The sequence below is a fragment of the Cricetulus griseus genome, chromosome 5 (assembly GCF_003668045.3).
Source record: "Cricetulus griseus strain 17A/GY chromosome 5, alternate assembly CriGri-PICRH-1.0, whole genome shotgun sequence".
Taxonomy (NCBI): domain Eukaryota; kingdom Metazoa; phylum Chordata; class Mammalia; order Rodentia; family Cricetidae; genus Cricetulus; species Cricetulus griseus.
The window spans coordinates 96207988-96235769 of NC_048598.1; the positions used below are offsets into that span (position 1 = coordinate 96207988).

Consider the following 27782-nt stretch of genomic DNA (forward strand, 5'->3'; position numbering starts at 1 on the left):
GCTGTGCTCATGAAGTCAAGCCAGGAGCATGAGCCAACATCCCCACAGGCAACAGTAATGGATGCAGTGGGTTTAAAAAGAGCAAATAAGTGGAGAGAATGGAAAGGGGTCCAGGACTCGTTGGGAGTGCCTGGGGGAGTAAGAGGGAGTTGAGGGTGGGAACATGTGGGAAACTGTCAAATAATATCATATAAATACACAGTAGAAGAGGTGTTCTGCTTTTACAGTCATTTTTTCTTTTTCATTTTTATTACATTTATTTGGCATATATATGTATATATGTCATATCTGTGTATGCGTGTGAAGACACTTGTGGGGCATAGTTTATGTGTGGAGGTCAGAGGACATGAGGGAAGGAGTCTGTTCTCTTCTTCCACCATGTCAGTTCCAGGGATTGAACTCAGATCTTCAGGCTTGCAGCAATCACCTTTGCCCACTGAGCCCTCTCACCACCCTTTTTTTTCTTTCTTTTCTTCTTTCTTTCTTTTTGATCTTGTGCTGTGAATAGCATGTGTTTGTGCATGTTTGTGTGTGGAGTGTGGGTGCTTCAACACACTGACAGATGTGTTGAAGTCACAGGACAACCTCAATGAAGGTCTTCTCCTCCATACTGCTTAAGGCAGCCTCTCTCTCTCTCTCTCTCTCTCTCTCTCTCTCTCTCTCTCTCTCTTTCTCTCTCTGTTCCTGGATAGCTGGTCCCTGAGCTTCCACAACTGTCTCTGCTTCCCATCACATCCTAGGAGCATAGAGAATAAAGAGCCTAGACTACCTCCTCCTGCTTTAAGTGTATGCCAGGGATTTGAACTCAGGGCCTCTCAATCCTATAGCGCACACTTGACTGAGCAGTCTCTTGAGCCTCCAAATGTCATTTTTTCTGAGGTCTTCCAAAATTTCAAATCACAGCCCTCCTCCACCCTTTCCTGTCCTTTCCCTCTCTATAAACTCTGATACCCAATAAACCTGACAATTATATAGCCCACCTTTCCAGCTGTTGAGTTCCCCTTTGAGTCAAAGCCACCATCACCCTCCCCTGTCATTCACGAATTAGTTTGCTTAACAAATATTTACTGCCTTCCTACTTACTTATAATTTAGCTACTATTATTAGGAGCTAAAATTCCCTTTGCCTGGAAGCCCTTCTCAAGATTTAGCTCACCAGTTTCCAAGTAGCTCCCCTCCCACTCTGCCTTTTCATCCTTATGGCCACTAGGCGGTGCTAGACCGCTTCCCTGGACCACCGTGAGTCTGATTTACATAGCGGGGAGATGGGGGAAGAGGTGGGCACAGCCTGGAAACCCTCCCTTTTGCAACTCTGCAAGCGAGGACAGTTTCCATCCCCTATTTTTGACATCTGTGACTTCCTACGCATCCTCTCCCTCTTCTGTAAACTGGGTAACAATTTACTTTCTCTGCTCACGGTCAGGGTCGAAGATTACAGGGGGAGGCCAGGCTGTGAAAAAAAACGAGGTAGGCTGGAAAGCATCAACTAGGGCTCTAAATTCAAAATCCATCCCTACCACTCCCAGGCTGCGGTACATTTGCACGAATGACTTAGCTCCTTCACCCCTGTGCCTCAGTTTCTCCACTGGGAAAATGGGGTGGGGTGGGGTGGGTGACGTGAATAGCACCTGTCTCATTCCTGGAGTGAGTCAAAATTAACCCGTAGGGTCAGGACTAGCAAGCTGAATTGTCTTAGTATCCAGTAGGTGTTCAATAAGCGTTGCCGCTATTATATGGAATACTTTAAAGAATCTCATATAGCCCAGACTGGCCTTGAACTTCGCAGTGTAGCTAAGGCTGACTGAAGTCTTGATCCTCCTGCCTCCTCCTCTCGAGTGCTGCAGTTGGTTCGTGCATGCTGGGCCAGCGCTCTACCCACTGAACACCCGCCACAGCCTGACTTACTAGTGAGCTTTGAATAAACGTGGCCTTTTAACAAGTGCATATCGCCTCTCTTGCCGCAGATTTGCAACCCCCAACTTCCTCTGCCTCGTCTCTGGGCATCAGGATGGAACCCCACCCCCAACCTGAGAAACCATCCGAACCCTCAGTCTTCATCCTGGTCCCAAACTCCCGCCCAGCTCCGTCTTTGATGGAGGCTGTCTACTTCCCCACAAGTCTCTCAACTCTCATCCCCAGCAGGGTGAGGATGGCCTGGAGGAAGCAGCAGGTTTGTTGCCACAGGCTAGGACTGCCCTGAACTGATTTGGATCCCTGGGGATTTGGAGAGACACCGCCCGGTCCTATGGAGACATGGTATGTGGGAAAAGTCATTCTAGGCCTCAGTGGGTTGAGCGCTCTCCAGCGTGCACAAAGCCGGGAGGTTCAGTCCCCGGCACCGCGCATGGCAGCTCACACCCGCCGTTCCAGCACGCGGGAGATGGAGGAAGGAGGACCAGGAGTCCAAGGTCATCCTCGGAGAGATAGCTGAATTCTGTAAAAAGGGGGGGGGGGCAGAGAAAGAAGAAAAGGAAAGAGAAAAATCCCAAAGAATGGTACTAAGTGGGGCGTGGCCGTGAGGAGGTGGGGCGCCTGTCTAAAGAGCGGGGCTATTTGGAGTTGCCAAGGACGGGGAGTCTATTGAGAACAGACGCACACACTCACACTCACGGACGGACGCACACGGATGCCGCTGCAGGCGGACAAGTTCCAAGGGGACGGGGAGAGCACCTGGGAGGTTCCTTTGGAGGCGGAGCCTGAAGGGGCGGGGAAGGTGTGCCGGGCTGAAGGGGCGGGGCCAGGTGCTAGGGCTGGGCTCCAGCCAGGTGGAGTGCTGGCGAGGCTGGACCCGGCTGGGGCGTGGACACTGCGCTCCTCAACCGCTGAGCCTCCAGATTGAGTCCCGTCGGATCCTCCCAGAGTCCGGCCCAGGTGAGTGAGGGGGTGGTCTTTGGTAGATCCAGGGTCCCTACTGATCGGGGTGGAGCCGTCAGCTCTCAGGGAGAACCCCAAGATCCATCCAAGAGAATCTGCGGGGGGAGAGGGGGAGGGACGGAAGAAGTCTCCAAGTGAGTGGCTGAGCGTCATGCGTGTCCGGGAACCCGGGTGTGCCTTGGGTGGCCCTCGCACAGCTCCCAGTGTGTTTCCTGCTCTCTGCGGAAACACTCTAGGCTTCCACTTTCGTGTGCGCCAGCGCAAATCCGGATCTGCCCCTCCCTGGCTGGCTGGCTCCAAACCCTTCCTAAAGTCGGGCCTGTGATCTCTGGTTTAAAATGGGGTGCTCCCCTTACTGTGAGGTTTCCCCTCCAGGACTCCTTTTCTTACCCTCTGGTCCCTCCTGGTTCACATCAGCACCTTGGTCCTGTGAAAACATCAAAAAGCAACCCGGCTAACTAACTGCCTCACCCTCAGCTCACCACACCAGGCATCCCGAACTCTGCCTTGTTGCCTCAGTCCAAACCTAGGTCTCAGCTCCCAGGTCCTCGCCTTCTAGAAAGGGTCTTTCATATTTAAAAGAACACCAGCCCCCCCCCCCGACGAGATGGCTCTGCTGATAAAGGCGCTTGTCCCTGCAACCTACTAGCCTGAGTTCCGTTCTGGAACCCACATGAAGACAGAGGAGAGAACCGTGGCCACTGACTTGTTCTCTAACCTCCACCCTCGAACCTTAGCACTCCGGCACACAATAAAATTTTTAAAAGATCCCTGCACCTCCAGCCTTCCTTACCGCTACAATATCTTACCGCTTCACTACTTGCACCAGGGACCCTTAGAAATGATCTTCGTTCATCTGTTGGTTGTTGGTTGTAGCTGGGGATGGAGTAATTGGGAGTTCAGAGTCTAGGACAGGCTGCTCCACAGCAGGTCTTAAATCACCATATCAGTTCAGGGTCGAAGGTGAGACCCCAGAACCCCAACTTCCCCTGCTGATTAAGTGCACCCCTAAATGTGTGTGCAGCTTTACACAGACACAGAAGACCCACAGACCTCACTCAAGTTTGCCTAGCCGTTTCTCCGGTTCCCCTCCCCTGTCAAAATAAATTATCCCCCAAAAGACCCAGAGGACAGCTTCATTGACCTGGGGTGGATCTGTGCCCTCCTTAGGCTCTCCCAACTTGCACCAGAGGAGCTTGGTCCTCCCTGGCCTCCATTCCTGTCAAGGTGACTGGAGAAACAGGAATTTGTGAGTCGTGAAGTTCACGACCATAGTTGCGGACCCCACCCAGGTGACAAACAGGAAATGTGCACGTTCTGGAGCACACCTGGCTTCAGGTGTACAATGCCTGAGGCAGCTCTCTCCGGGACCCTAGGGCCCCAGGTCTCAGCTGACCACGCAGCTAAGGGTGCCCCGCCCCCTTTCCTGGAAGCGGTGACTCAGGAGGCAAGAATCCTGCTGCATACCTCTCTGAAGCTTCGGCCAGGGAGGGCCACTTCTAGGCTCCAGACTTTGGAGACAGACAGACAGACAGACAGACAGACAGACAGACAGACAGACAGACAGACAATCGTTGGATGGGTGGATGGAGAGAGAGAGAAAGAGAGAGAGAGAGAGAGAGAGAGAGAGAGAGAGAAAGAGAGAGAGAGAGAGAGGATAGCCCTCTCTCTCTCACCCAAGGTGATTTGTGTGACAGATATTTGAGGCACAAGCTGGGGCCTGTGGAATAATGTCTGAGATCTAAAATCTAACCATAATATACTAACAAAATAGCTGAGTTCCCAAATACAAGGAGAAACTCTAAATGTAAAATGTAAAATCGCCTTTTGCAGATCAGTCTCTAAGTTAGACTTTTAAACCATCATGAAGACTGCGCAGGAGGGTGGTGCTGAGAGCACTCAGCACAAATAAACCCAGCCTGGGGGTTCAGGCGTACACCCCAGCACTGGAGAGGTGGAGACAGGAGGATCAGGAGCTCAAAATCATCCTGGGCTATATAGTGAGTTCCGGGCCAGCCTGGGCTACTTGAGATCATCAAAACAAACCAACATTGTGTTCTGCTGGAACATATATATTTCTGACATATTGCACTTTGATAAGGAGCCCTCAAATGTGCAGTTGTCAGTGTGAGATGACTCTAACTTTACTATTTGATTTTATTTTTACTATTTGGAAATTTTTTTCAGATTGGGTCTCACTCTGTAGCCCAGGCTAGCTTTGACTCATGACCCTCCTACCCCAGCCTCCAGAGTACTGAGTTTACAGACAAATGCAGCCGTACCCAATTTAAATGATGGTAACTAAAGTAAGAAGTTACTTATGGCCAATTTTATGGATACATTTCTGTTATTTCTACATATACAGTGTTTTCCTTTACATGTGTGTGAATGTCAGCCCACAGTGGGCAGTGCCACCCTAGACCTGTGCTGCTTAAGAAGCTAACAGAAAACCAGTGGGCAAGCCAGTAACCAGTCTATGTGGTTTCCGCTTCAGTTACTGTATATATAAATGTGTGGGGTGTATGTCTGTGTCTGTCTGTCTGTCTGTTTGCTGAATGTATGACACATGGGCAGAGGATGTGGATATGTGTGTCTCTGTGACCAAATGTATGTTATGGGGGGCATGGATGTGTGTGTCTGCCTGTCTGTGTGTCTGTGTCTGTGTAACTAAATGTACTCCATGTAGGGATGGGGATTCAGATGTGTGTGGATGTCAGAAGTTGTAGAATTCCCTGGGGCTGAGGTTGCAGGCTGTTGTGGGTTGCAGTGTGGATGCTGGGATCTGAACTCAGGTCCTGTGCAAAAGCAGTCTGCACTCTTGACTGCTGGACCCTCTGACTGAGTTCCTGTCTTGACTTCCGTCGGGAATGGAGTGTGACATGGAAGTGTAACCCAACTGAATCCTCTCCTCCCCCAAGTTGCTTGTGATCAGTGTTTTCTCACAGCAACAGAATATCAAACCAGGGGAAATATATATTGTTTTGTTTTATGTAATATATACTTACTTATAAATAAGTGTATTGTGTTTATTTGTATACAAAATTTCTCATCTGAGCTGGAAGCTGTAGTTCAGTAATAGAACTCATGCTTGTAAAATGAGGCTTACACTATTAATACTGAGATATTTAAGGCTGGGTAGTAGCTCAATGTCTGTACCTGTAGGGCACCTGGGAGGTCTCAGGTTCAAACCCCAGCAACACACACACACACACACACACACACACACACACACACACTAGCTGTGCAGACTGGCACACACATTTAATTGCAACACCCAGGAGGCAGAAGCTGGAAGATCTCTGTGATTTCTAGGCCAGTCTGGAATGCATAGCCAGTTCCAGGCCAACCAGGGCTGCACAATGTGTGGTGTGTGTGTGTGTGTGTGTGTGTGTGTGTGTGTGTGTGTGTGTGTATATGCATGTAAATATGGTTGCAGATTGCTTGTTTAATTTATCACATGGGCTTATATTATTTATATCTACGTATGTATGTGTGTTTATATGTATGTATGTTATCTATAGTGTCATTTGAGCTGTGATACAATGTGGACTCTTCACAAGAGGCAGTGTAGAATCAGCCTAGAAGTCCATCCACACATGGATGAGAAAGATATTTGACCCAGCACTCAAGAAATAGAGGCAGGACTTTAAGGCCAACTGGGCTATAAGATCTCCAAAAAGAAAAAAAAATTGGAGAAGAATAAAAGGGGGGTCTGTTGTGTTTATACAATGGAATATTATGCAGTTATTAAAAATATGTCATTTGCAGAAAAATTGATGGGACTGGGGAATATCATGTTAACTAAAATAAGCCAGAGCTAGAGAAATGCTATGTTTTCTGTCACATGTAAAAGACATATAACCAAGTACTGATATATACACACAGGCACATACATGACATGAAAAAGACCAGCACAATGGGGGTGTGCAGACAGGAGAGAGTAATGAGCTGGAGACATGATTCCATGAGAAAGGGTGCTTGCACAAGTGTCCCCTGCCCCCAAGTAAAATCCTGGTCATGGCCACACATTGCAGTAAGCCCAGTTTTGGGCAGGCAGAGACAGGGAGCCTAGCCAAAGTGGCAATCTTCTGATTGACTGTGGGACCCCAACTCAAGTTATACTGGAGACAGAAATAGATACTCAACATCCTCCTCTGGCCTCAACACGTGCCTAAGGGTGCAAACACCTGCACACACATGCGTGCACACATCACATGTACATAAATGTTTAAATAATAGAGAAGGTAATGGGGTGGGTATGAGCAGAACATGTTTTAAACAGGTATGAAGATGTCATGACAAAACCCACTGTTGTATGTGCTGAATATGGGCTTGTTCTAGCTTCATTCCCGCTGCGTCTCTGTTGATGGGGTAAGACATGGGCCAAAAGCAGCTCAGGAGCAGTTGGGGCTTTACTACAGCTTCCCAGTCACAATCCCTCACTGAAGGAAGCGAGGGCAGAAACACAAGCAGGAGCTTGTGGGGGGAAAAAGATGGAGGAACATTGCTTGCTGGCTCGCACACAGACCCATGTTAGCTAGCTTCCTCACATAGCCCAGCACCACCTTCCCAGGGGCTGAATTGTGCCACCCACAGGGGGCTGAGCCCTTCTACACAATTAACAATGAAGACAATCCCCACAGGCATACACACGTGTAAATATGATCACACGACAACGAGCCCTCACCTGAGACTCCTTTCCAAGGTGACTCTATGCTGTGTAAAGTTGATAATTAAAGCTGACTAGAGCAAAACTAGAATGAATGAATGAATGAATGAATGAATGAATGAATGAATGAATGAATGGGATGGCCACTTTCAAAAATAAGATAAGGATGAAAGAATAAGACCCAGGCCCTCAGTGTGCAGGACTCATTGCTCCCATTTTGCAGATGTAAAAGACTGAGGCTGGGTGAATGTGCAGATCTCAGCCCTGATTGCCTCCACCAAGACCTCCATGCAGGTGCCACAGGACAGAGATGATCTTGCCTGCCAGCCCTGGTACCACGGTCAGCTGTCTCGACAGGTATGAACCTTGCAGGCTGGTGGGAAGGCTTTCCCACACCAATGTGGGAAATCCTGGATCTCAAATGAGCAACTTAGAGCCAGGGTCTATTGGGGGCAGTTGGGCTGCTGGAGGACCAGAGACACTTTTGAAGCTTGGCTAAGTGGGAACTGTCAGATGAATTGAAACCATCCCTGGGATACTGCTGAGGATGGTAACAGAGGTTGAACAGACCCCCTGTGTCCTCTCTTGCCCCTGTCTGTCTCCCCCTCTGGCCCCATCTCTCCCTGGCACTTCCCTTTGAAGCTGAGCCACCTTGCCTCTATCTCCTTAGTGTCACATACTCAAGAGCCCCTAAACACTGAAACACAGTAAAATTGTGGCAAACAGAAAGCTAAGTGATTGCCCAGCAATCAGACATGCTGGGTCCAGATTCTAGCCCTACGATTTACAGTCTCTGGGACTATGGACAATGTATTTGAACTCTCTGAGACTCAGTTTACCAATCTATAGAGTGGGGAATCAAAACAATTCCTCTCAATTTGGTGTGGTGGAGCACGCCTGTAAATCCAGCACTCGGGAGGAAGATAGATCTTGTGGGTTAAAGCCCAGCCTGGGCTACACAGTGAGTTCCAGACCAGCCAGGGCTACATAGAAAGACCCTGTCAAAGTAAGAAATACAATACTTCTTAGAGCCAAGTAGCATGATAAACAACTACAGCCCTAACACTCGGGAAGCTGTGCAGTTTAAGGCCACTCTGGATTACATAGTCAGAGTTTATCTCAAAAAAAAAAAAAATCAGTAGTTCTGGGGTCCTGACCCAGAAGTAGAACACTGGCCTGAAATCCCCCAGTGAGGGGCTGAGGGCGTGGTCAGGGTGGAGCCCCTGCCTAGAATCCCCCAGTGAGGGGCTGTGGGCATGGTCAGGGTGGAGCCCCGCCTAGAATCCCCATGAGGGGCTGAGGGCATGGTCAGGGTGGAGCCCCTCCTTTATGGTGGCTTTTGTCCGCTGTGGGAGGGTAAGGTTCTGGAAACATGTCACCTATTCTGCATCCTCAGGGAGCTGAAGCCCTTCTACGACAAGATGGAGACTTCCTTGTTCGTATCTCAGAGTCCCAAGGCCACTCCCCAGTGATCTCCTGCCGTTGGCGAGGCAAGACCCTACATTTTGAGGTGTTCCGAGTGGCACTGCGGCCCAGACCTGGTCGCCCACAGGCCCTCTTTCAGCTAGAAGATGAAAGGTTTGCCAGCATGTCTGCCCTGGTCCACAGTTACATGACCCTCGGACAGCCACTGTCTCAGGCCACAGGAGCTGTGGCCTCCAGGCCCGTGAGTCGTCAGAGGCCACTGACACGCAGCTTCAGTGAGAATGTGCTCACAGACAGCCTGGCTGCCACCAGGACTCTCAGGTACTCAGTGTTGAGGCTTCTTCTGACCGACAATTTCAGGCAAGGTCTCATGTAGCCCAGGCTGGGCTCAAACTCACTGTGTAGTGGAGGATGCCCCCGAACTGCGGATCCTCCTGCCCTCTACTTCTGCCAGCCTAGCCGCAGAATTAAGAACTAAGAATTAAGAGCAGAACCATTGCTGAAGTGGCTGGCAGGTTGATAGAACTGGTTGGTAGCATTTTCTCTACACAAGCTGGACCCACAACCCTTTGCACCTCTGTCTCCTAGGCCCAGGAAGTGGAGTTCCAACCAGCCTGCAGAAGAAGATGGAGCTGGAGCAGGTGAGGGCCCCCAGGGCCATGGTAGCTGTGAGATTGGTGCTACCATTCTCCCCCGAGTGAGCTCAGGCCCCTGGATCTACCTCAGGCCCCTGGTTTCTTGCTCCAGTCAGTTGAGAGCCCTTTGATACTGATATAGGGTCATAAGTGTGTGTGTGTGTGTGTGTGTGTGTGTGTGTGTGTGTGTGTGTGTGTGGTGTGTCAGGCCTACGTCATAAGTGAGTGTTCACATGTTTGTGAATACAGTACTGAGTCATAAGTGTGTATGTGTGTGTCAGCTCAGCTACTTGAGAATCCCAGACAGGAGGATCTTCAACTCAAGGCAATGTAGACTACCCACTGAGACCCTCTCTCAGGAAAAGGTGGGAGGGGAGGGGATATGGGGGAAGGGGAGATGGTGCAGTGGGCAAAGTGCTTGCCACACAAGCCTGAGGACCTGAGTTCAAATCCCCAGAACCCATGTTTTAAAAAGCCAAGCATGGTGATGCATGTTTTTATCTAATGCTGGGGAGGTGGAGACAGGAAATCCTTGAGGCTCACTGGGCCAACAGCCTGACACAGTCAGGAGTCTCAGGCCAGTGGCACAAATCCTGATCAAATAATCAAGTCGATGATGCCTGGGGGACAACACCTAAGGTCATCCGCTGGCATCCATGCTGGCATCCGTATGTTTGTGCACGCATAACCACATACACATGATCACACACATTCAAATGTTAAATGTAGCACCCAGAATTCAGAACATTCCCCAAGTGAGGTTGGGAGGTTAGGGAGGGATCCTCAGTTACTGGGCTGAACCAGTAGCTGAAGCAGACGAGCCAGAGACTTTAAGTCTCACTTCCATCCCACTCTGCCAAGCTGTGGTCTCTAAGCACACCCATATCCCTCCTTGTCTCAGGAGCGCCCCCTACTTTTGGATCGGCCCTGCACAGGACAGGCAGCGAACCCACATTGCTGAAGGCCCTGCCTCACATGGGAACTATGGCGGGCAGTCTCAGAGCCTCTGATGGACGGCTTCACGCAAAAGCTCTCTCCAAGCCCCTCCGGACACCCTCCTTGGCCTCTGGACACTCCTCAACATACTGCGAACTCCACCCCCGAGTGTCCAGTGCTCAGAGAACGACTCCTAGACCAAGCTGTCCAGAGCCAGATGCCTGCTGGTGGGAAGTGGAGGAGGAAGAGGAAGATGGGGACAGATGCTTTGTAAGACCACACGCTGAGGTCTCATTTTGCATCCCTGGCCACCCCTCCCGCCTGCTGGGTCCCCAGAATCGGCCCATGGACCCTACAGTTCTGAGTACTCTCCGAAGCTTGTTTGTGGCACACCATCCCGGGAGCACTGCTCTACACCTGCTGTTGGTGGATTGCCAGGTGGGTCACCTGCTAGAGTCCTCTACCAGCAAGGGACTAAGCTATCTGTGGCTTTTCCTGGAGAATTGTGAACAAATGTCTATTCACCATAGCTAGGGCACTGGCAGCAGAAGGAAATGATTCCACCTGAGTCGGTGAACTGGAAAGTTTATGGGGTTACTTCCTGGAGTAGAGGTGGGAGGTCAGTCACAGGATTATGGTGACTCAAAGGCTGCATTACATAAAAAGCCCAAGGCTAGCATGGGTAACCACTCACAAACACCGCATCCCCAGCGCCCCCTGCAGGCAGCTCCAAAAATTGTCACTGCTTATGAGTCTTGTGAACCTTGTGAACTTCAGAGACTGCCTGAGACTTCCAGGTTTCCTCTACTTCCCTGGCCTTGTCCGTTCCCTCTCATCCTAGGAGCTTCCCTATTCTGTCAGGATGGAGTGTTTCTGTTAGGAGGAAATGGCTTCACCAGGGGAACAGAAGCCGGCTCCAAGGGATCATCCCATGCTTAGTCTGTTTCACCTTGCTTTGTGTTCTCTTGTCAAGGCTGTAGGCCTGCTGGGGGTGAACAAGAGTCAGAGGAGTGCCATGGGTGTTGCCTCCGGTCTAGAGCTACTCACACTTCCTCATGGTCATCGCCTGAGGTTGGAGGTGCTAGAGAGGTGAGGTGTGTGTGGGGGGGTGTGACTTCCTAACCCAGTTTCTACTAACGTTCCCCATGGTGGAAGGAGGGGATTGGGAAACCCATTTCCTGCCCCCACTCCCATCACAAATTCTCCTACTGCCCCCAGACCCTTGCATTCCACCTCTGCAGGATTGAGACCCTGGCGCTGGCCGGGGCCCTGGCTGTGCTGGGATGCTTGGGGCCCCTGGAGGAGCGCACAGCTGCTCTGAAAGGCCTGGTGGAGCTGGCGTTGGCTCTGAGGCCAGGAGAGACCGGGGACCTGCTGGGTCTGGCTGGGGTCATGGGCGCCCTGCTCATGCCCCAGGTGCGTTGGGAACGGGGATGGGGCGGAAGCCTGGGTGCAGATGACAGGAAACAGAGGACTAGTTGGGGCTCCTGTCTCTGTGTCCAGGTATCCAGGTTAGAGAGCACTTGGCATCATCTACGAAGGAGCCACACGGAGGCTGCACTGGTGTTTGAACAAGAGCTAAAGCCTCTGATGCGGGCTCTGGATGAAAGTACAGGTAAGAGAGGGCCTGGGCTGGGCCTTGCCTGACTCAGGATCCCTCCCAGCCCTAGGTTCATGCCTGCCCCATGCTCCCCTCCCTGCCCTAAATTTCACTTCTCCCGGTTTTAGGCTTTCTGGTCTAGGCTGCCTCCTATGCCATGTGCTCTTTGCCTCGGCAGCCTCCTTTTCAACTCCAGGATCCTCTCCTGCCGTACGCCTGCTCCATCCGAGGCTTTTCTTCTGCGCTAAGTCCTACACTCCTCCCCCGCCCTGTGGTTAGGCCCCTCCTCTTTAACTAAATCCTTCCCCAATCATAAGCACCTTCGGTACCCTAGGCCCCCGGCCTGGCCCCTCCTCCCCTGCCTTTGGCCACGTCCCTGTTACCACCTAGGCTCTACTCCAGCAGATTTCACCCTTCCTACAGGACCCTGTAACCCAGGAGAAGTGGCCCTGCCACACGTGGCACCGGTAGCGCGCCTGATGGAGGGCGAGGAGACCTCTGGGCCGCTGGACGAGTCATGTGACCGACTGATGCGCACCCTGCTTGGGGCGCGACAGGTGGCCCGTGATGCACCCCGGTTCCGCAGGGCGGCAGCCCAGCGCCTGCAAGGTGAGCAAGAGCCCCTTAGAGGCCACCTGGTCTTAGCTTTCCAAAGTTCCAACTGGGACGCCACACCCCGGAGGAGGGTCTAACCCTAATCATGAACCACAAATATAATATAATCATAACCACTATAAAAGGGACCGCTGAGCCCAGCAGAACTACACCCATTGTGTGCCACCCCAATTTCTGGCTTGGGAAGATCTAGGCCCATTGGGGTCCCCTCCAACATGACCACTTCCCCAGAGTCACACCTCCCTCCCACCTGAGTCCAGCCCAACCTCCAAGACCCTTATTCTGGGTAATTTCTGAGACCCTAGGTGTCCCCACCCTCCAAAGGGACAGGCTCAGCCCAAGGTTTGCCAAGCTGGATGGCCATATCCTTCAATACCACCTCCAGGCATAGGGTCTAATGCAGGGCTCCGTGAATAGTACACCTGGACTGGCCACCCTCATGCCTGGAGTTGTTCTGCACCCTGCTCTCACCCCTGAAGAGATCAAGGGGCCCCCTTTCTCTGCAACCTCTGCCCAGGCACTCCCCACTGGCTCCTATGGATCAAAGTTCCTAGCATTAAAAGACAGGTATAGGGAGAGGCCTGAGCCAAACCCCAATGCACCTGACTCTGCCTACAGGATTCAGGCCCAACCCAGAACTATGGGAGGCATTGACCACCAGCTTCCTGCGCCGCCTACTCTGGGGGAGCAAGGGCGCCCAGGCCACTAGAGCCCACCGCCTGGAGAAGTTCCATCGTGTCCTCAGCATCCTGTCCGAACAACTAGAGCCTCAGGACTGAGAGCCGGGCCCCCATTTTTGACTTGAGAGACCCCAAGGATGCTGCTGCTCCCAGCTATTCAAGAGGTTATGAGATAAACTTGGTGAAGCGGTCTACACCCATAACTCCAGCACTTGGGAAGTGAAGATGGGAGGATTAGGAGTTCAAGGCCAGCCTCAGCCTCATAAGATTGAGGCCAGCTTGGGCTCTATGAAAATTATGGGGGAAAAAATTAAAAATATGATGCTTCGGGGGTCAAAGTTTACAAGAATCTCTCTTAAAATGGACCCCAAGATTGGGGTGTAATAGCTGCCTCCTGTTTTTCAAAATACCTACTCAACCCTCACACTCTCATATATACCCCTTATTCATCCATGCATATTGTGTGGGATACCCAGAAAGCAACCACGTGGTAAACGTGTGACTTTGCTAAATAAAAACACCTTACAGATTTGGTATCGAAGTTCAAATCTGACTCTACCTCTTAAATGCCATGTGACTCCCAGCAATCCACTTGACCTCTCTGTGCACTCTAGGGAAATGTGGCCAGAATAAAAGCTGATGCCTGGTATACAGTAGGTGGGTCATAAGCACTGGCAGCACACACAAGGAGGGCGTGCCAGGGTGAACCTAGGTTCACCTCTACATATTCCCTGTGTGGCTCATAAGAAAGGTGGCTTTGTGGGCTGGAGAGATGGCTCAGAGCTCTGGCTGCTCTTCCAGAGGTCCTGAGTTCAATTCCCAGCAACCACATGGTAGCTCACAACCATTTATAATAATGAGATCTGGTGTCCTCTTCTGGCCTGCAGAAATACATGGAAGCAGAATGTTGTATCCATAATAAATAAATCTTACAAAAAAGTTATGCGGGTATGAGTACAGTTGCCAGAGTTGGTCAAAGGGGGCACAGGCTTGGATAGTTGTGAGATGCAATATTGCTGTTCAAAAGCAACTCCGGATCCTCTGAGAGAGCAGCCAACACCCACTGCCTCCACAGAGGTACATTTTGAGGGTCCATTCCCATCGTTAGGGCCACAGACTCCAAGAATATTATATAATTATATATATATATATATGTATATATATATATATATACTTTTTAATATAAAACAAAACTTGGCCCAAGCCGAGCGGCAGGAAGAAAGGTCTTAAATGACAATTATGTACAACCACGCGGGAAGGCACAAGTGGGTCCCTAGAGGGTGACAGGCGGGGTGGGAGAGGGGGACAGCAGGTTACACAGGTCTCAGCCAAAAGCCACAAGGGCAGGAATAAAGTGCAAGATCTTGTGGGCCCCCTGTGGCCCAGAAGCAGCAGCTGACAGCCCTGCCCCCTCGTCCCCCGCTCTGATGGGGTTCAGTTGAGTGTGACTCGGAGGTATGAGGTGGGCACATAGCCCTCACCTCCCTGTTTCCGCCTGACCCGTGTCCATCCATCACCCTTGTCTTCCTCCATCAGACTGAGGTCTTCCCCCTCTGACATGGAGATGGTTCCCTCACTGGATCCTGTTGGGGAATGGGGGGAGGTACAGGGAAGATTTGGTGAATTTGACCCGAAGTCACAGCTCCAAGCCAACTGCTACATGCCCTGATGTGAGGGTTAGCACTGTCAGCTTCGGCCTCAAGAATGTCTCCCACCTTTGGGACAAACCTCTTGGATGTCTGTGAGGGAGATTCTAGATTGGGCAAATTTAGATGGGTCGTCCCACTGAGAATGTGGACAGCAGCATCCCACAGGCTGGGATCCCGGACTGAATAAAACCGAGAAATCAAGAGCCTGGGTACTCTGCCATGTCTGACAGCCAGAGTTCCGTCCCCAGGACACACATGGGAAGAGGGCGCCCACTCCTGGACATTGTCCTCTGATCTCTCTCACACTAAAAATGTTTAAAATAAAAGATAAAATAGCCCTTCCTTAAGTTGACCCCCCAGGTCCCTCCTTTAGTCAGTAATGGGAACTGAACCTCAGCCTCCTGAATGCTACCTACCACGGAGCTACAGCTCTCACGTTGAGCTCTTTTTGTCAAGATTAAGAAAGGTAACTCATGTACTAGGCCCACCTTCGAAGTGGTAGATAGCTACACACTGGCCGATAGGGGATGCAGGCTCTTCAAAGTCCTCATCGAACTCGGTATAGATAGGGGTGTCCTGGCCTTCTTCTGAAGGGGGCTCTTCAGAGCTGCTTGGAAATGGAAGAAAGGTGAGCGCCTCACCCTCCAGGGTCTCTAAACCCCGCCCCATCTCCTCACTGGTGGGTTCTAGGTGGGGCTCCACCCCTGACTCTGCCCCAGTCCCTTACTGGGGAGTTCCAAGGGGGGGCTCCACCCTGACCACACCCCCAGCCCCTCACTAGGGGATTATGGGCCAATCCTGCTTCGGGCTTCCCCACTTACCTCTCCTTATTATCCTGGGATCCACTATTGTTGCTACTACTGCTGCTATCTGGTGGGGCAGTAGCTGGGGGATCAGGCGGCCTGGAGTGACGACTCAGGCTATCCCCTCGGTTACTGAGGACCCGGCTTTCAGCTTCTGCCAACCAAGCCTAGGGTTGGTTAGGGATCACAGCATGACTTCCAGGGCAAGCATTGAGGTCAGCCCACTCTTGGACTGGAGACATTTCCTGACATCACCCATGCACACCCAAAACTTAGACGGAAGGGTTAGGTTCTATCCCCTTCCCCCACCCTGCAGTGACTCACACAGCTCACCCTCCCCCCTCCCCCCACCCCTCCCCAGGGCTTCCCTCTGACCTCATACTTCTGCACTTCTAGCTTCAGTCTCTCAATGTTGCCCAGGGTCTCTGCAATGCGGGGCTCTAAGCTGGCAGGGTCTCCCATCTGCGGCGTTTTCTCATACACATCTTTCATCTTCTTCAGGGCCTCCCTAAGACAGACACACACACAGACAGACAGACAGACAGACAGGAAAACACACACTCCTATGATTTAACAAGTAAAAACCAAGCTCAAGGAGAGGCAAGACACTGATGATGGACTCCAATGTGCCTATACACAATGGCACATGCTGAAGCCGGAAGATAGCAGGTTCAAGGCCAGCCTTGACTAACCTGGGCATCTTAAGTGAGTCCTATCTCAAAAAATTCAAAATGGGGTTGTAGAGATTACTCAGTGGGTAACGTGCTTGCTCATGTGAGGACATGAGTTCCATCCCCAGAGCCTACATAAAAGCCAGACATGGTGGCGTATGCTTGTAATCCCAGCATTGGGGAGGAAGAAACAGGAAGATTCCTGGAACTTGCTGCCCAGTCCGTCTAACTGAATTTGAGCTGCAGATCAGTTAAAGACCCTGTCTCAAGAAACAAGGAAGACCGGGGAGATGGCTCAATGGTAAGAGGACCAGCCTAAGGACATGAGTTTGAATCCCCAGCACCCATATAAAAATCTGGGTGTGGCTCCTATAAGCGCCAGTAACTCAAGCACTGTGAGGGAAAGAGATAGATAGAGGTGAAGACTAGAACCTGCTGGCTGGCAGCCCAACTGCTAGTTCAGCAAGAGACTTTATCTCTAGGGAATAAAAGATAGAACAGCCACCATGTGAGAATGTGAGATCCTCCGGCCTCTCTCTCTCTCTCTCTCTGTGCATGCAGGACTTTGCCGAGCTGTGTACACACACACACACACACACACACACACACAGAGCAGCCACCATGTGAGATCCTCTGGCTTCCGTGTGTGCAGGGTTGTACATGACTGCACGTGTGTGCATGGCTGCACACAAACACATATATACAGAAAACTATCTGAACCACACCTGAGGAACAACATTCAAGGTTGTCTTGTAGTAGCCAAAAGCAAACACACACATGACCACACACATGAAATAAACAAACCAGGAATGGTAGTACACTAAAGATCCAAGTCAACCTGGAAAACATAGCAGGACTCAGTCTCAAAACAAAACATAAAAATAAGGGTCAGTGAAAAAGCTCAGCAGATAAAGGCACTTGCCACCAAGCCTAACAACCTGAATTCAATCCCCGAGGACCCATGTGGTTGAAGGAGAGTACCGACTACAGCGAGTTGTACTCTTGACCTCTACACAGAAACTGTGGCATAAGTAAGTCCATACACAAAATAAACAAATAAATAAAAACAAAATTTAAAAAAGTAAATAAACTAAAAAGCCAGCCTTTTGACTCTAAGCAGGCAGATGCTTCACACCACTAGAAACGCATGCCCAGGCTGCATGTCGCTCCAAGCGTGGCTTTTGTCCCATGATTTCCATTCTGTAGAGAAGGCCACATGTGAACAGCCAAATAGAATCTGGCCGGTCACCTGCTAACAAGTGGCCAGCATCATCCCTATTATGTAATGGGCTGGGGAGAGGATTTTGTGCTTGGAAAGAATGACTAAAGATTTTCTTGTCTGGCAGACTTTTTTGCATGTTAATATTCTGTCTTTCGGCATTAGATAACTCAGCTTTCCTTTCCTCCTATCATGATGGTGACTCAAGACTGACAGAGTTCCTGAGGGTGAGCTGTCTCGGCATTAATGAGGTAAGACTCCACGGACTGGACTGTTTTCCAGTCTACCAAAATATTTGAAACTGAGCCTAGGTGTCGGTTTTGTAATTCCAGCTACTTGGAAGACAGGCAGGAGAATTGAAAGTTCCAGAGCAGCCCGGGCAACATACCCAGACCTAGTCTCAAAATAAGAAGTAAAAAAAGAGGGCTAGGGGTGTGGTCAGGGGTGGAGCCCCACCTAGAAGCCCCCAGGGAGGAGATGGAGGTTGTGTAGGGATTGAGCTCCAGTTAGAATCCCCCAGGGAGAGGATGGGCATGGCCAGAGGTGGAACCCTGCCTAGAATCCCCCATTGCTTGGGGTAGTTCCAGGCCTACAGAGGACAACCCTATCTCAGAAACTACAAAAACGTTTGTTGTAGCAAAATATACCTTAACCTAACCTGGCTCAGTAGCTATTCTTTAATTTATCTGTTTACTTATTTTTCTTATCACTAATGCAATGTGTGAACTTACATGCCTGTGAACAAACACCACACCTGTTTGGAAGTCAGAGGACAACTTGTGGGAGTGGGTTCTCTCCTTCTACTATTTGAGACTGAAATGAAGTCTTCCAGCTTGGGTGGCAAGTGCCTTTAGCTATTGAGTCCGCCCATTCAGGGTGTTTTTGAGAGTAGAAGGGGAGTAGAAGGAGCCAGTGATTTTTCTGGGAAGGGAGACTGCGCAAGCACTCATATTTCCATCTGCTGGAGTCACTTACAGAAAGTGGAAAGTAACAGATTCTTTCCTGCTTTTACATTTCAGTTCTTCATGGCTGTTTTGAGTCTCAAGAAGCCCAGGCTGGCTTCAAATTTATGATCCTCCTGCCTCAGCCTCCTGAATGCTGAGATCACAGACAGGCCTCCATCACACTCAGCTATGAGACAGGAATCTCCTCTAAATAGTGGTCACCACATGGGCACAGTGACCTGACCTCAACCTCCAGCTCCCATGGACAAAGCCCAGCATGAAACCTCATGCCTGAATCCCAGCAGTAGAGAGGCAGAGATAGGGGACAACCCCCACCCCACCCCCAGGTCTCACTGGCTGGCCAGCCTAGGCCACTCAGCAAGTCAAGTTCCTGTGAGACCATGTCTCAAAAGAAAGTCATGTGAAGCCAGTGTGGTGATGTATGTCCTTAATACCATCACTTGAGATCTCTGTGATTTCAAGACCAGCCTGATCTTCATAGCGAGTTCCAAGCCAGCCAGAGACACATAGTGAGACTTGTCTCAAAAAACCAAAAACAGACAAACAAAAAGGACAAGGTAAGGGGCTGGAGAGTCTGCTCAGTGGTTAAGAGCACCTACTGAGCAACCTTGAGGACCAGAGTTCTAATTCCTATACACACGTAGCAAGATGGGTACAGCCACACACCACCTGCAACCTCAGTGGGCAGACAGGACAGCCAGGATTGTTGGCTGCCAGCCTAGCCAACAAGACACAAAGACCCAGTTTGAGGAGAGACCATGCCTCACAGACAGAGTGAAGAGGATGCTAATCTCCTCCTCTGGCCCAACACAGCTCTTACACTAATACACACACCCACAAGACAGAAACAAAGCAGGCAACCTCCACAAGCAGAGACCTACAGAGCCCAGGATGTGTTGGGAAATCCTTGTGTACCACTGAAACATGGTAGCAGCAGATGGGACCCAAGAAGGATGTCAAGTATCCAGGCAAGTGCTCCACCACGGAGCACATCCCCAGCCCTGGAGTTTAGTTTCACGTTCCTCTCCAGCCTCCTCCACCACACATGCCCACCTCTGGTCCTCCTCCTTCTGCAACTCCCGGTTCCTCTCTTCCAGCTGTTGCTGGAGTCGCTTTCTCTGCTGCTCTGGGGGCAGGTGACTGAAATCTTCGGTGACCACCGTCTGGAAGGTGAGACAAGGGCTGAGTTTGGGATTTGCAACCCTAAGTTTCCCAAGCGCCTCTCTCGCTCCTGAGATACCAGGTCCACCTTCCTCCCCTGGCAGGGCTTTTGGGGAGCGAGGCCATGCATACAGCAAAGCTGGAATCTGGGGAGACCCAGCAGGCGGCAGGAAAAGAGCCCAGGGTCCCATCATCCGGCCTCAACTTACCCCACGGCCACCTCGGAGGCTGCGGAAGGATGCTAGCCGCGGTTTGACCGACTTACTGATCTCGCTCAGTATGGCCAAGGGGTCACGGCCAGAACGGGGGGATGGGGGTCCATCAGACAATGTGGAGGGTAGGTGACCCCCCAGGAGGGACAGGGATGGGGGACGTGGCTACCGGTGGGGGCCAGGGAAGTGGGGGGATGGGTCAGGGATGGAGGCGCGAGGATGTAGTCGGAGGATGGATGGACGCAAGGAAGATGGACGGACGGGACACAGGAAACAGGAAAAACAAAATGGAGAAAGAGGGAAAAATAATGATAAGAAAATCACAACTGAATTGTAAGATCACACAGAAAACACCTGTAAAAGCAACGAGGGAAGACCTGGGAGGTGCCAGGGAAGACAGGAGATGGGGAGCCAGGGCCAGCCAGAGGGCTCAGCAGGGAAAGGTGTTTGCCGCCAAGCCCTGAGTTCTATCCCAGGACCCACAGGACAGAAGGAGAGAACTGATTTCCATGAGCTATTCCCTGACCTCCACATGCCCCCAAGGTATACATAAACAAAAATCTAGTAAGTTAAAAAAGACTGAGGCAGGTGCCACACCCACTTCCTAAGCTCTGCTGTTCCTCGAGTCTTAGGGACTCATGAAGCACCCCAGGAGGTCAGGTGCCCATACCCTCTCTGCTTGGCTTTCTGGGCTTACAGTCTATAATGTAGGGAAAAAGTGGGAAGCAAAGGCTGGGCACAGAGAGATGACTCAGTATGCAAAAATGCTTGCTACCATCAAGCATGATGACCCAAGTTTGGTCCCTGGGATCCCGGAGAGACCTGAGTCCTAAAAGTCCTCATGTGCACAAACACATAAATACATTTGATACACATAAATAAATAAATGTAACATTTTTTTTTTTTAAAGAACCAGGGTGGTCAGACACAGAGGCTAAAGGGGACAGACAGGGGATGAGAGGTGGGGATATCCAGTGCTTGCCTACCCCTGGGAAGTCCAGGCTTGAGAGGAGGGGTGGCAGGTGGTGGGTAAGAGGGGTCTCAGTCTAAGTGGGATGGAAAGGATAAACCAACTGGAAGGAAGGCTAGAAGAAGGAACGGCTGTAGAATGATAAACCGAGGGATGTCAAGGTATACACGGGACCCTAAAAGTCAAACTCCCAAGGAAAAAATGCATAGGAGGTATAGGATACCCAGAAATGCAGAGAATAGAGATGGGGACAGGGGACTCCTAGGGACTGGGGGGCAATGTCACAGCTGTCAGGCCAACATGAGCTCTTCAAGGGTCTCAGGATACAGCAGAAGATGCCACAGGGCCCCTACCCTATGCCCTCTCATCCTCAGAGGGACTCCCAAGCCAGCCAGTGGGCTAGTAGGCCCGCCTTCCTCTTTTTCCTTCCCTCTAGCCTGGGCCCACAGCCAAGAGGAAAATTCCTGCCCCAGGACTCGGCGTTCCATGTGGCTGGAGCTGACTCAGTGAGGTCCTCGGCTGACTGTCCCCCCTTTCCCACCCACTCCTCACCCCAAGAGCTCCGGACCCCACCTTGTTCTTTTTCCCAAAAGGCCAGCGCTTGGCACGGCTACGGCTGGAGGCTGCTCGGAGCTCAGGCCTGCAGTCCGGGGTGCCCAGGCTGCTGTCCGAAGGCACTCGGTTCATGACTTGGCTAAAGTCTTCAAATTCCAAGTCACCCGGGCGGGCGAACCCTGACTTGTGTAGTTCGATGAGGACTTGTGAGTCCTGTGGGAAGAGACAGGGAATGAGAGACAACCAGCGGCTGGTTCAAGGAGCTACTTTTAGGAAGCCACCCTCCCTTAGCCCACACTCCACCCCACTGGGCCCATGTCAAGCACCCACGTTCTTAGCATCCACGGACTCCGCGGCCACCTTCATACCCTCCAAGCATTTGCCAATAATGGGAACCACCTGCAGTTCAGCCTCTGATAAGAGCCCATACCCAGCCCCCAGGCGGGTGGCTCGGCGTTCATCCATGTCCTGCAGCTTCTGTAGAGCCGAGGAGAGAGCACAGGTGAGTCAACCCTGCAAACATCTCCAGACTGAAGGCATCAGCCCCCAAGCGGACAGAATCAGATCCGTCCTCATGACCCCCTCCCCAACCAGGGAGGCGGGAGAGGCAGGGTTGAGAGACGCAGGGGCAGGAGTAAAAGATGCAGGGCCAGGGGTCCAGAAAAGTCTTCTCACAAAAGAGGTTGTAATGAGTCAGAGCTTTAAAATAACAAGTACGTGCAACACAGACAATCCTAACACCAGGGTTGGGACAGAGTCTGGAAAAAAGTTGGGGAAATTTTGAGACCTGGAGGCTGTTAGAGCTCGGGCTTAGAAGGATGACTAGCAGTTTTAAAACCAAAGAATGGTATCTGTCCATTGCTTCCCCACTCTTCCTTCCCTCCCTTCTGAGACAGGCTGTCCTGGAACTTGCTATGTAGACCCGGCTGGCTACAGGTGTTCTAGGGTGCTGACACCAGCGTGGGAGTTGACTAACTCGGAGGGGCTTTGTCATCAAGCTTAAAGCGCTCACATCGAATATCTGGGGCATCTGGGAGAAGTAGAAGTGCGCCTGGTCGCGGTTGAAGCGTTGCAGCTGGGCTGCGTACTCATTCTTGCTCTCTTCCGCCATGTGGTTCCGAAGGTGGGCTTGCTGCTTGGCCTGGGCAGTGGGATTGCAAGGTAGAGTTCGTGGTCAGGTACCGGCTTTACCCCACTCCGATGGCACCAGCCTGTCACAGACTCTACCCCGTACACACCTTCTCCACATCCGCCTTGGTGGCATTAATGTCCTGATCCAGCCTCTCAGCTGTGTGAGCCGCTTTCTCAGCCTCCCGGCAGTCTCTCTCAAACTTCCGCTTGCTCTACACAGGAGAAAGAAGTGGAATGAAGGACCTGCCTTCCCCCAGGAGCAGAGTGGGGAGGCCAAGGTTTACTGTTGGGGTGGCACACACCAGTCACCCAACACTAGGGATAACTGGAGGGGAGGCAGGAGGATCGGGAATTCAAGGCCAACCTGGACCACCACATGAGACATTGTCTCAAAAACCAAAACAGGACCAGAAAGTACCGGGTAATAGGTACTTGTCAAGAAAGCCTAGCTACCTGAGTTCAATTCCCCAGAAACCCCCAGAGGTGGAATGAGAGAACTGACTCCAGAGAGCTGTCCTGGAGTCACACACACACACACACACACACACACACACACACACACACCTACCTCATGGCATGCACACCTCCCCTCCACACACACAAACAACAGAGTTCAAGGCCAGGCCAGCACGGGCTACACGAGAGCCCACCTCAAATAAAAGGTGTGGGCACAATAAGTGTGCTGCGTACCCCTGAGGAAAGGGGGTCTGGTCACACATGAACAACCACTACACCCCAGCCCTTCTGGGCCTTAGCCACCAGCTGCCCCTATGCATACTCACAGTCTCCAACTGTTTGAAGCCATTTTCCAGCTGCTGCTGAGCCCGACGGCCTTCCTGGAAATGCTGTGCAAACAAATGGAGACCCTCAGAGAGGTTCCAACAGAGCCCTTAGCAAGCATGGGTGGGAGGGGACTCACCATCTTCCTCTCCTGCTTCATCTCCTGTGAGTACTTAGCCAGCTCCAGACATACCCGGATGCCCAGACTCTCAGCCACCAGCTCTCTCTGGCCTGCAAAATCATTGACCTCCTGGAGAAGCTGCACGAATGATTGTTGCTGGCTGAACCTGGCCAAAGGGGACAAGCAGGGGTCAGGTCCAGAGAGGGGCAAGCGTGAACTCTGCCTGGCACAGTGACGCAAGCCTGTCATCCCAGGGCAGCAGGGGGATGGAGAGCTTGAGGCCAGCCTTGGCTACTTGAGACCCTCAGAAGAGAGAAAAGGAGAGAGGGAGGGAAAAGAGACAAAGAGAGGAGAAAGAAAAAAAATGGAAGTCTTGAACTATATTCGTTCCCAAGGAGAGTTAAGTCTGTGTCTCTAACCTCCAGCCCTTAGTTCAGATATATTTTGCAAATCAAATTTTTGGATACACAATGCTTACAACCTCTTTGTTGTTGAGACAGGATCTCACTACATAGACCTGGCCAGTCTGTAACTCGTAGAGATCTGTCAGTCTCTGCCTCCTGAGGCTGGGATTAAAGCTGTGTACCTCTAAGCTCAGCCCTGATAACATTTTCTATGTGTTACTCCCCCAGGGCTGGTGGCAGAATCCTAGAATCAAGTTTTTGTTTTTGTTTGTTTAGGTTTTAGGCACTATCTGGCTACATAACCCAAACTAGCCCAGAACCCTTGATTTTTCTGCCTCAGCCTCCCGACTACAGAGATCACAGAACTGAGCCACCATGCCATCACCCCTCATTAAATTTTACAGTGAGAGGCATGAATACAGTAATCATTCAGTATATGGCAACCATTTCTAGTGTTGCTAGAGGGTACCAACGTAAAAGATGCTTAAGGTTTTCTATGCAACAACAAGGTTTGCACAGACCCTCCCTAGATGATTCAGGGAACCCCATACAATTTAAACAGAATGACCAAAAAAATCTTATGTTCCAGAAAGGAACAATTTTGGGGTTTGTTAGAGCATTTTCAGTCCTCAGGCACTGGGGCTGGAGGTACTGAGTGGGTAGAAAGCCCTCCTAGCATGCATGAGGCCCTAGTTCTACCCCTAGCATAAACAAGCAGTCTGGAGGCTGAGGCAGCGAAATCAGTCCTGACCTAGATTGTGAGTTTGAGAACAGCCTGGGCTACCTGAGATATCCCCCCTCCCCCCCCACACACACACTTTTCAACCCTCAAAAACCCTGACCACCCTAAGTGGAGTATCACTCACACCAAGCCACCAATCTATCCAGCTATCACAAATAACTCTCTTAATTTTTTTTTTTGAGTGAAAGTTTTATTAGACAGGGGAGGGAGGGGGAATGAAAGAGAAAAGAGGTAAAGACACAGGGGGAGAACAGAAGAGAAGAGGGAGACAGGAAAGAAGAGCAGGAAAGAGCAGAAAGACAACTCTTAATTTTTATATTGTGAGTTTTGGGATTAAATTTGGAACTTTTGGATTAAAACTTTTTTTTTTTTTACATTTTTACTAAAAATATAGTCTCACTATGTAGCCCACACCAGCCTGGAACTCACAACCTCTGGGTCTTGGCCTCCAGAGTGCTGGGATAATAAGTACTTGCCACCATACCCAGCTCACCTTTTAGATTTTAAGGGGAAGGGTTCAGAATGCAGTTTAAAGTTCCTGGAAATAACTACAGACTGGTTACCAGTTTGTTCATTTAGAAATCTGAGACAGGGTATCTATCATACAGCCCAGGCTACCCTCAAACTTAACTACATAGCTGAGGCCAGCCTAGAACCCAAGGGTGCTAGGATCACAGGTGTGCACCAACATGCCCGGTGCTTTTAGACAAATAAACTCAGTTCATCTTTGTACACACCAGCAAGAATAGGGACCACCACCATCAGACCCATTTTGCAGATTAGAACAGAGATAATTAAAAGTCACTGGCCCAAGCCTGGCTTAATGATACATGCTGGTCAGTCCAGCTCTTGGGAGTCCAGGCACAAGGGCTGCCTCATTAGTGATCAGTCCTGGCTACAGAGGGAGTAACAGAACAGCCAAAACCATGTCTCAAAGATAGAAACTAGGGCCAACGAGACGGTTTGACAGATAAAGGGGACAGGTAAAGGGCGCTTGCAGCTAAGCACGGTGACCTGAGTTTGGCCTGGGACCCACATCGTGAGGAGAGAACCGACTCTAGCAAGCTATCATCTGGCTTTGGAAAATGCCCCGTGGCATATGTAGGTGCACCTCGCTCTCAAAATTAAATAAATAGTAAAAGTAAAAAGCCACTCTCCCCCAATAACTGTGCTAAGTTGACAATTTATAAACCCAAAAGGATGCTCTGCTGGGAGTAAATTTCACCCCAGGTCACCCAGACTTTTAATGGGAGATGGGACTGGAGGTGCGGAAATGGAGTCCTCTGGGAAGGAGAGGGACCCATGCCCAGCTCCCGCACCGCCCCTTTCCGAGTCTTATCCCATTCTTACTTGACTTCGGGGTCATCTTTGGTAGGTCTCTTGGGAAGGTACTTTTTCACCAGGCTCCTAAGGGTGGGGACAGAGGCAGGGAGGCTTGAGAACCTGCCGGATCACCGCGGAGCCCCAGCAAGCACCCACCCTAGCGCTCACCGGAGTTGCTTGGCATAAGCCTGCTCCACCTCTGCGCGTTCTTTCACGAACTTCACGTATTTGTCCAACAGATCCAGCCCCCACTGCGTGTGGCGTTCCAGCACCTCAAACTGATCCTGATTCCAGGGGAGTGATTGGGGAGGTCAGGGTCACCTGGAGGGAGCACCGAAGCCCCAGAGACCAGATGCACGAGAGGGTGGGGGCGCACAGGCAGGGGGTGGGACACGGCACAACCTCGACACAACCTCGTGGCTCGGCGGTTCCAGCAAGGACTGGCTGGCTTCCCCAGGCGCCGCCCCGGCGTGGCGCAGGGGGAGGCAGGAAGCTGGCGGGAACCCCCATCTCCTCCTCCCGGGAAGGGCCTGGACAACAGCGCCAGGGCCCCAAACCGGACGGCGGGGTCTCTTGGAATCCGGGTGGCCAACGAGGGTGTGGGAGGAGGCTAAGCTACTCCAGCTCCCTCCGAACCCTCTAATCCCCCAAATTCCGGAAAATCAAGCGGGCTTGGCACATAAGACAGGCACAGAAGGGAAGGGTTTGTGCAGCTCAAAGTGCGTGGAAGGAGGGAACCTCAATGGCCAGATTTCCCCATTTGCCACGATCCCCGGGGTGTGACTCAGTTTCCCCCGCTTCTGTGATGCCTCCACTACAGTGGCTTGCCTCCACTACACCCGAAGACTCCACCGCCTCCAGAAAGAGGAGGGGTCAATAGTCCAACAAGGATTCAGGGAAACTTCTAGGGCTTCCTGGGTGAGGTTAAGTGGCGGGTAAGGGGTGGCTCCGCCCAGCCGAGTCCTGCAGCCCCCTTCCCCTCCCCCTCAGCGTCCCAAGCCCTTTAGGGCAATTGCAAGCGGGGAAGCAACCGAGTGAGGCCCCACGTGGGAGAGAAGGTGACCAAGGGGCCCCCCTCCCCCTCCCAGCCGGGCGGCGGGCAGGGACCCAGGGGCCGTAAGATTAGCCTCCAAGCCAGGCCAGGGCGCTCAAAATAGGTGACCTCGCCCAGCTGCCCCCCCCCTTCCTGGCCTGGTCTAGGGACTTCTTGTGATGGCCTCACTCTCAACTCTGTGACTCAGTTTCCCTATACGGGTCCTAGGCAAAGTATCCCTAGGGCCCTCTGAGCATCTAGAAAGTCCCCAAGGAACTTTTGAGAGAGTGCTGAAGGCAGAAGGCGGGGACCCGCAGGATCAGCTGCGAGGGAAACCACAGAGTCCCGGCAAAGGTACATAGGGGACAAAGAGCGGAGAGGCCAGGACCCCAGCAAGGGAGAACCGTGTGAGCTGGGAAGAAAGGACTCACCCACAACTCGGTGCCCCAATCCATGCTCGTCCTGCCGCCGGGGACGCCACCACCTCCTGCCGGGGTCCCCGCCACCCTCCACCAAACTCAGCCCCAGGGCGGTGTGCCCAACCCCGCCCCGCCCCGCCACCAGACCACGCCCACTCAACCAGTGCGCCACGCCCCTTAGCGCTTTGCCA

At 51.5% G+C, this 27782-nt stretch overlaps 2 protein-coding genes and 1 long non-coding RNA gene across 7 annotated transcripts; 1 reads left to right on the forward strand and 2 right to left on the reverse strand.

The window, feature by feature from the left end:
- Positions 1–268: 268 nt before the first annotated feature.
- Positions 269–4377, reverse strand: LOC118239023. Its single transcript, XR_004770373.1, has 3 exons — positions 3683–4377; positions 3264–3300; positions 269–2968 (listed from the first exon to the last, which is right to left on the reverse strand). It is a non-coding gene; the product is annotated as an uncharacterized LOC118239023 (long non-coding RNA).
- A 3453-nt stretch (positions 4378–7830) lies between these two features.
- Sh2d3a (SH2 domain containing 3A) lies at positions 7831–13967 on the forward strand. The gene is made up of 9 exons (XM_035445172.1): positions 7831–7899; positions 8939–9288; positions 9556–9629; positions 10504–10976; positions 11512–11627; positions 11780–11954; positions 12042–12153; positions 12562–12747; positions 13372–13967. Exons 1-9 carry the CDS (start codon positions 7831–7833, stop codon positions 13530–13532), a joined length of 1716 nt encoding a protein of 571 aa, XP_035301063.1. The 3' UTR covers positions 13533–13967.
- A 592-nt stretch (positions 13968–14559) lies between these two features.
- Positions 14560–27750, reverse strand: Trip10 (thyroid hormone receptor interactor 10). 5 transcript variants are annotated; one of them, XM_035445171.1, is made up of 15 exons: positions 27604–27750; positions 26308–26423; positions 26167–26223; positions 23689–23836; positions 23552–23614; positions 22877–22981; positions 22651–22779; positions 22038–22115; positions 21657–21851; positions 20111–20278; positions 19794–19903; positions 16261–16393; positions 15904–16052; positions 15571–15692; positions 14560–15016 (listed from the first exon to the last, which is right to left on the reverse strand). In XM_035445171.1, the coding sequence occupies exons 1-15, from the start codon at positions 27625–27627 to the stop codon at positions 14868–14870; spliced, it is 1746 nt and encodes a 581-aa protein (XP_035301062.1). In that variant the 5' UTR covers positions 27628–27750; the 3' UTR covers positions 14560–14867. The 5 variants fall into 5 exon arrangements, with proteins under 5 accessions (XP_035301062.1, XP_027272582.1, XP_027272583.1 ...); XM_027416781.2 differs by having other exon boundaries at positions 14639–15016; positions 21969–22115; XM_027416782.2 differs by having other exon boundaries at positions 14644–15016; positions 15571–15689; positions 21969–22115.
- Positions 27751–27782: the final 32 nt, after the last annotated feature.

What these genes read in the sequence shown, in the direction of transcription:
- Trip10 (XM_027416781.2), bottom strand. Translation starts at nt 27,627, where the DNA reads ATGGATTGGGGCACCGAGTTGTGG. An exon ending in TGAAGCAGGAGAGGAAGATG is followed by an intron (nt 23,615 to 23,688) that starts GTGAGTCCCCTC and finishes TTGTTTGCACAG; the next exon opens with CATTTCCAGGAAGGCCGTCG. An exon ending in AGATGCCCCAGATATTCGAT is followed by an intron (nt 22,116 to 22,650) that starts GTGAGCGCTTTA and finishes TCGGCTCTACAG; the next exon opens with AAGCTGCAGGACATGGATGA.
- Sh2d3a (XM_035445172.1), top strand. Translation starts at nt 7,831, where the DNA reads ATGCAGGTGCCACAGGACAGAGATGATCTTGCCTGCCAGCCCTGGTAC. An exon ending in TGAGGGCCCCCAGGGCCATG is followed by an intron (nt 9,630 to 10,503) that starts GTAGCTGTGAGA and finishes TCCTTGTCTCAG; the next exon opens with GAGCGCCCCCTACTTTTGGA. An exon ending in AGGTTGGAGGTGCTAGAGAG is followed by an intron (nt 11,628 to 11,779) that starts GTGAGGTGTGTG and finishes CCACCTCTGCAG; the next exon opens with GATTGAGACCCTGGCGCTGG.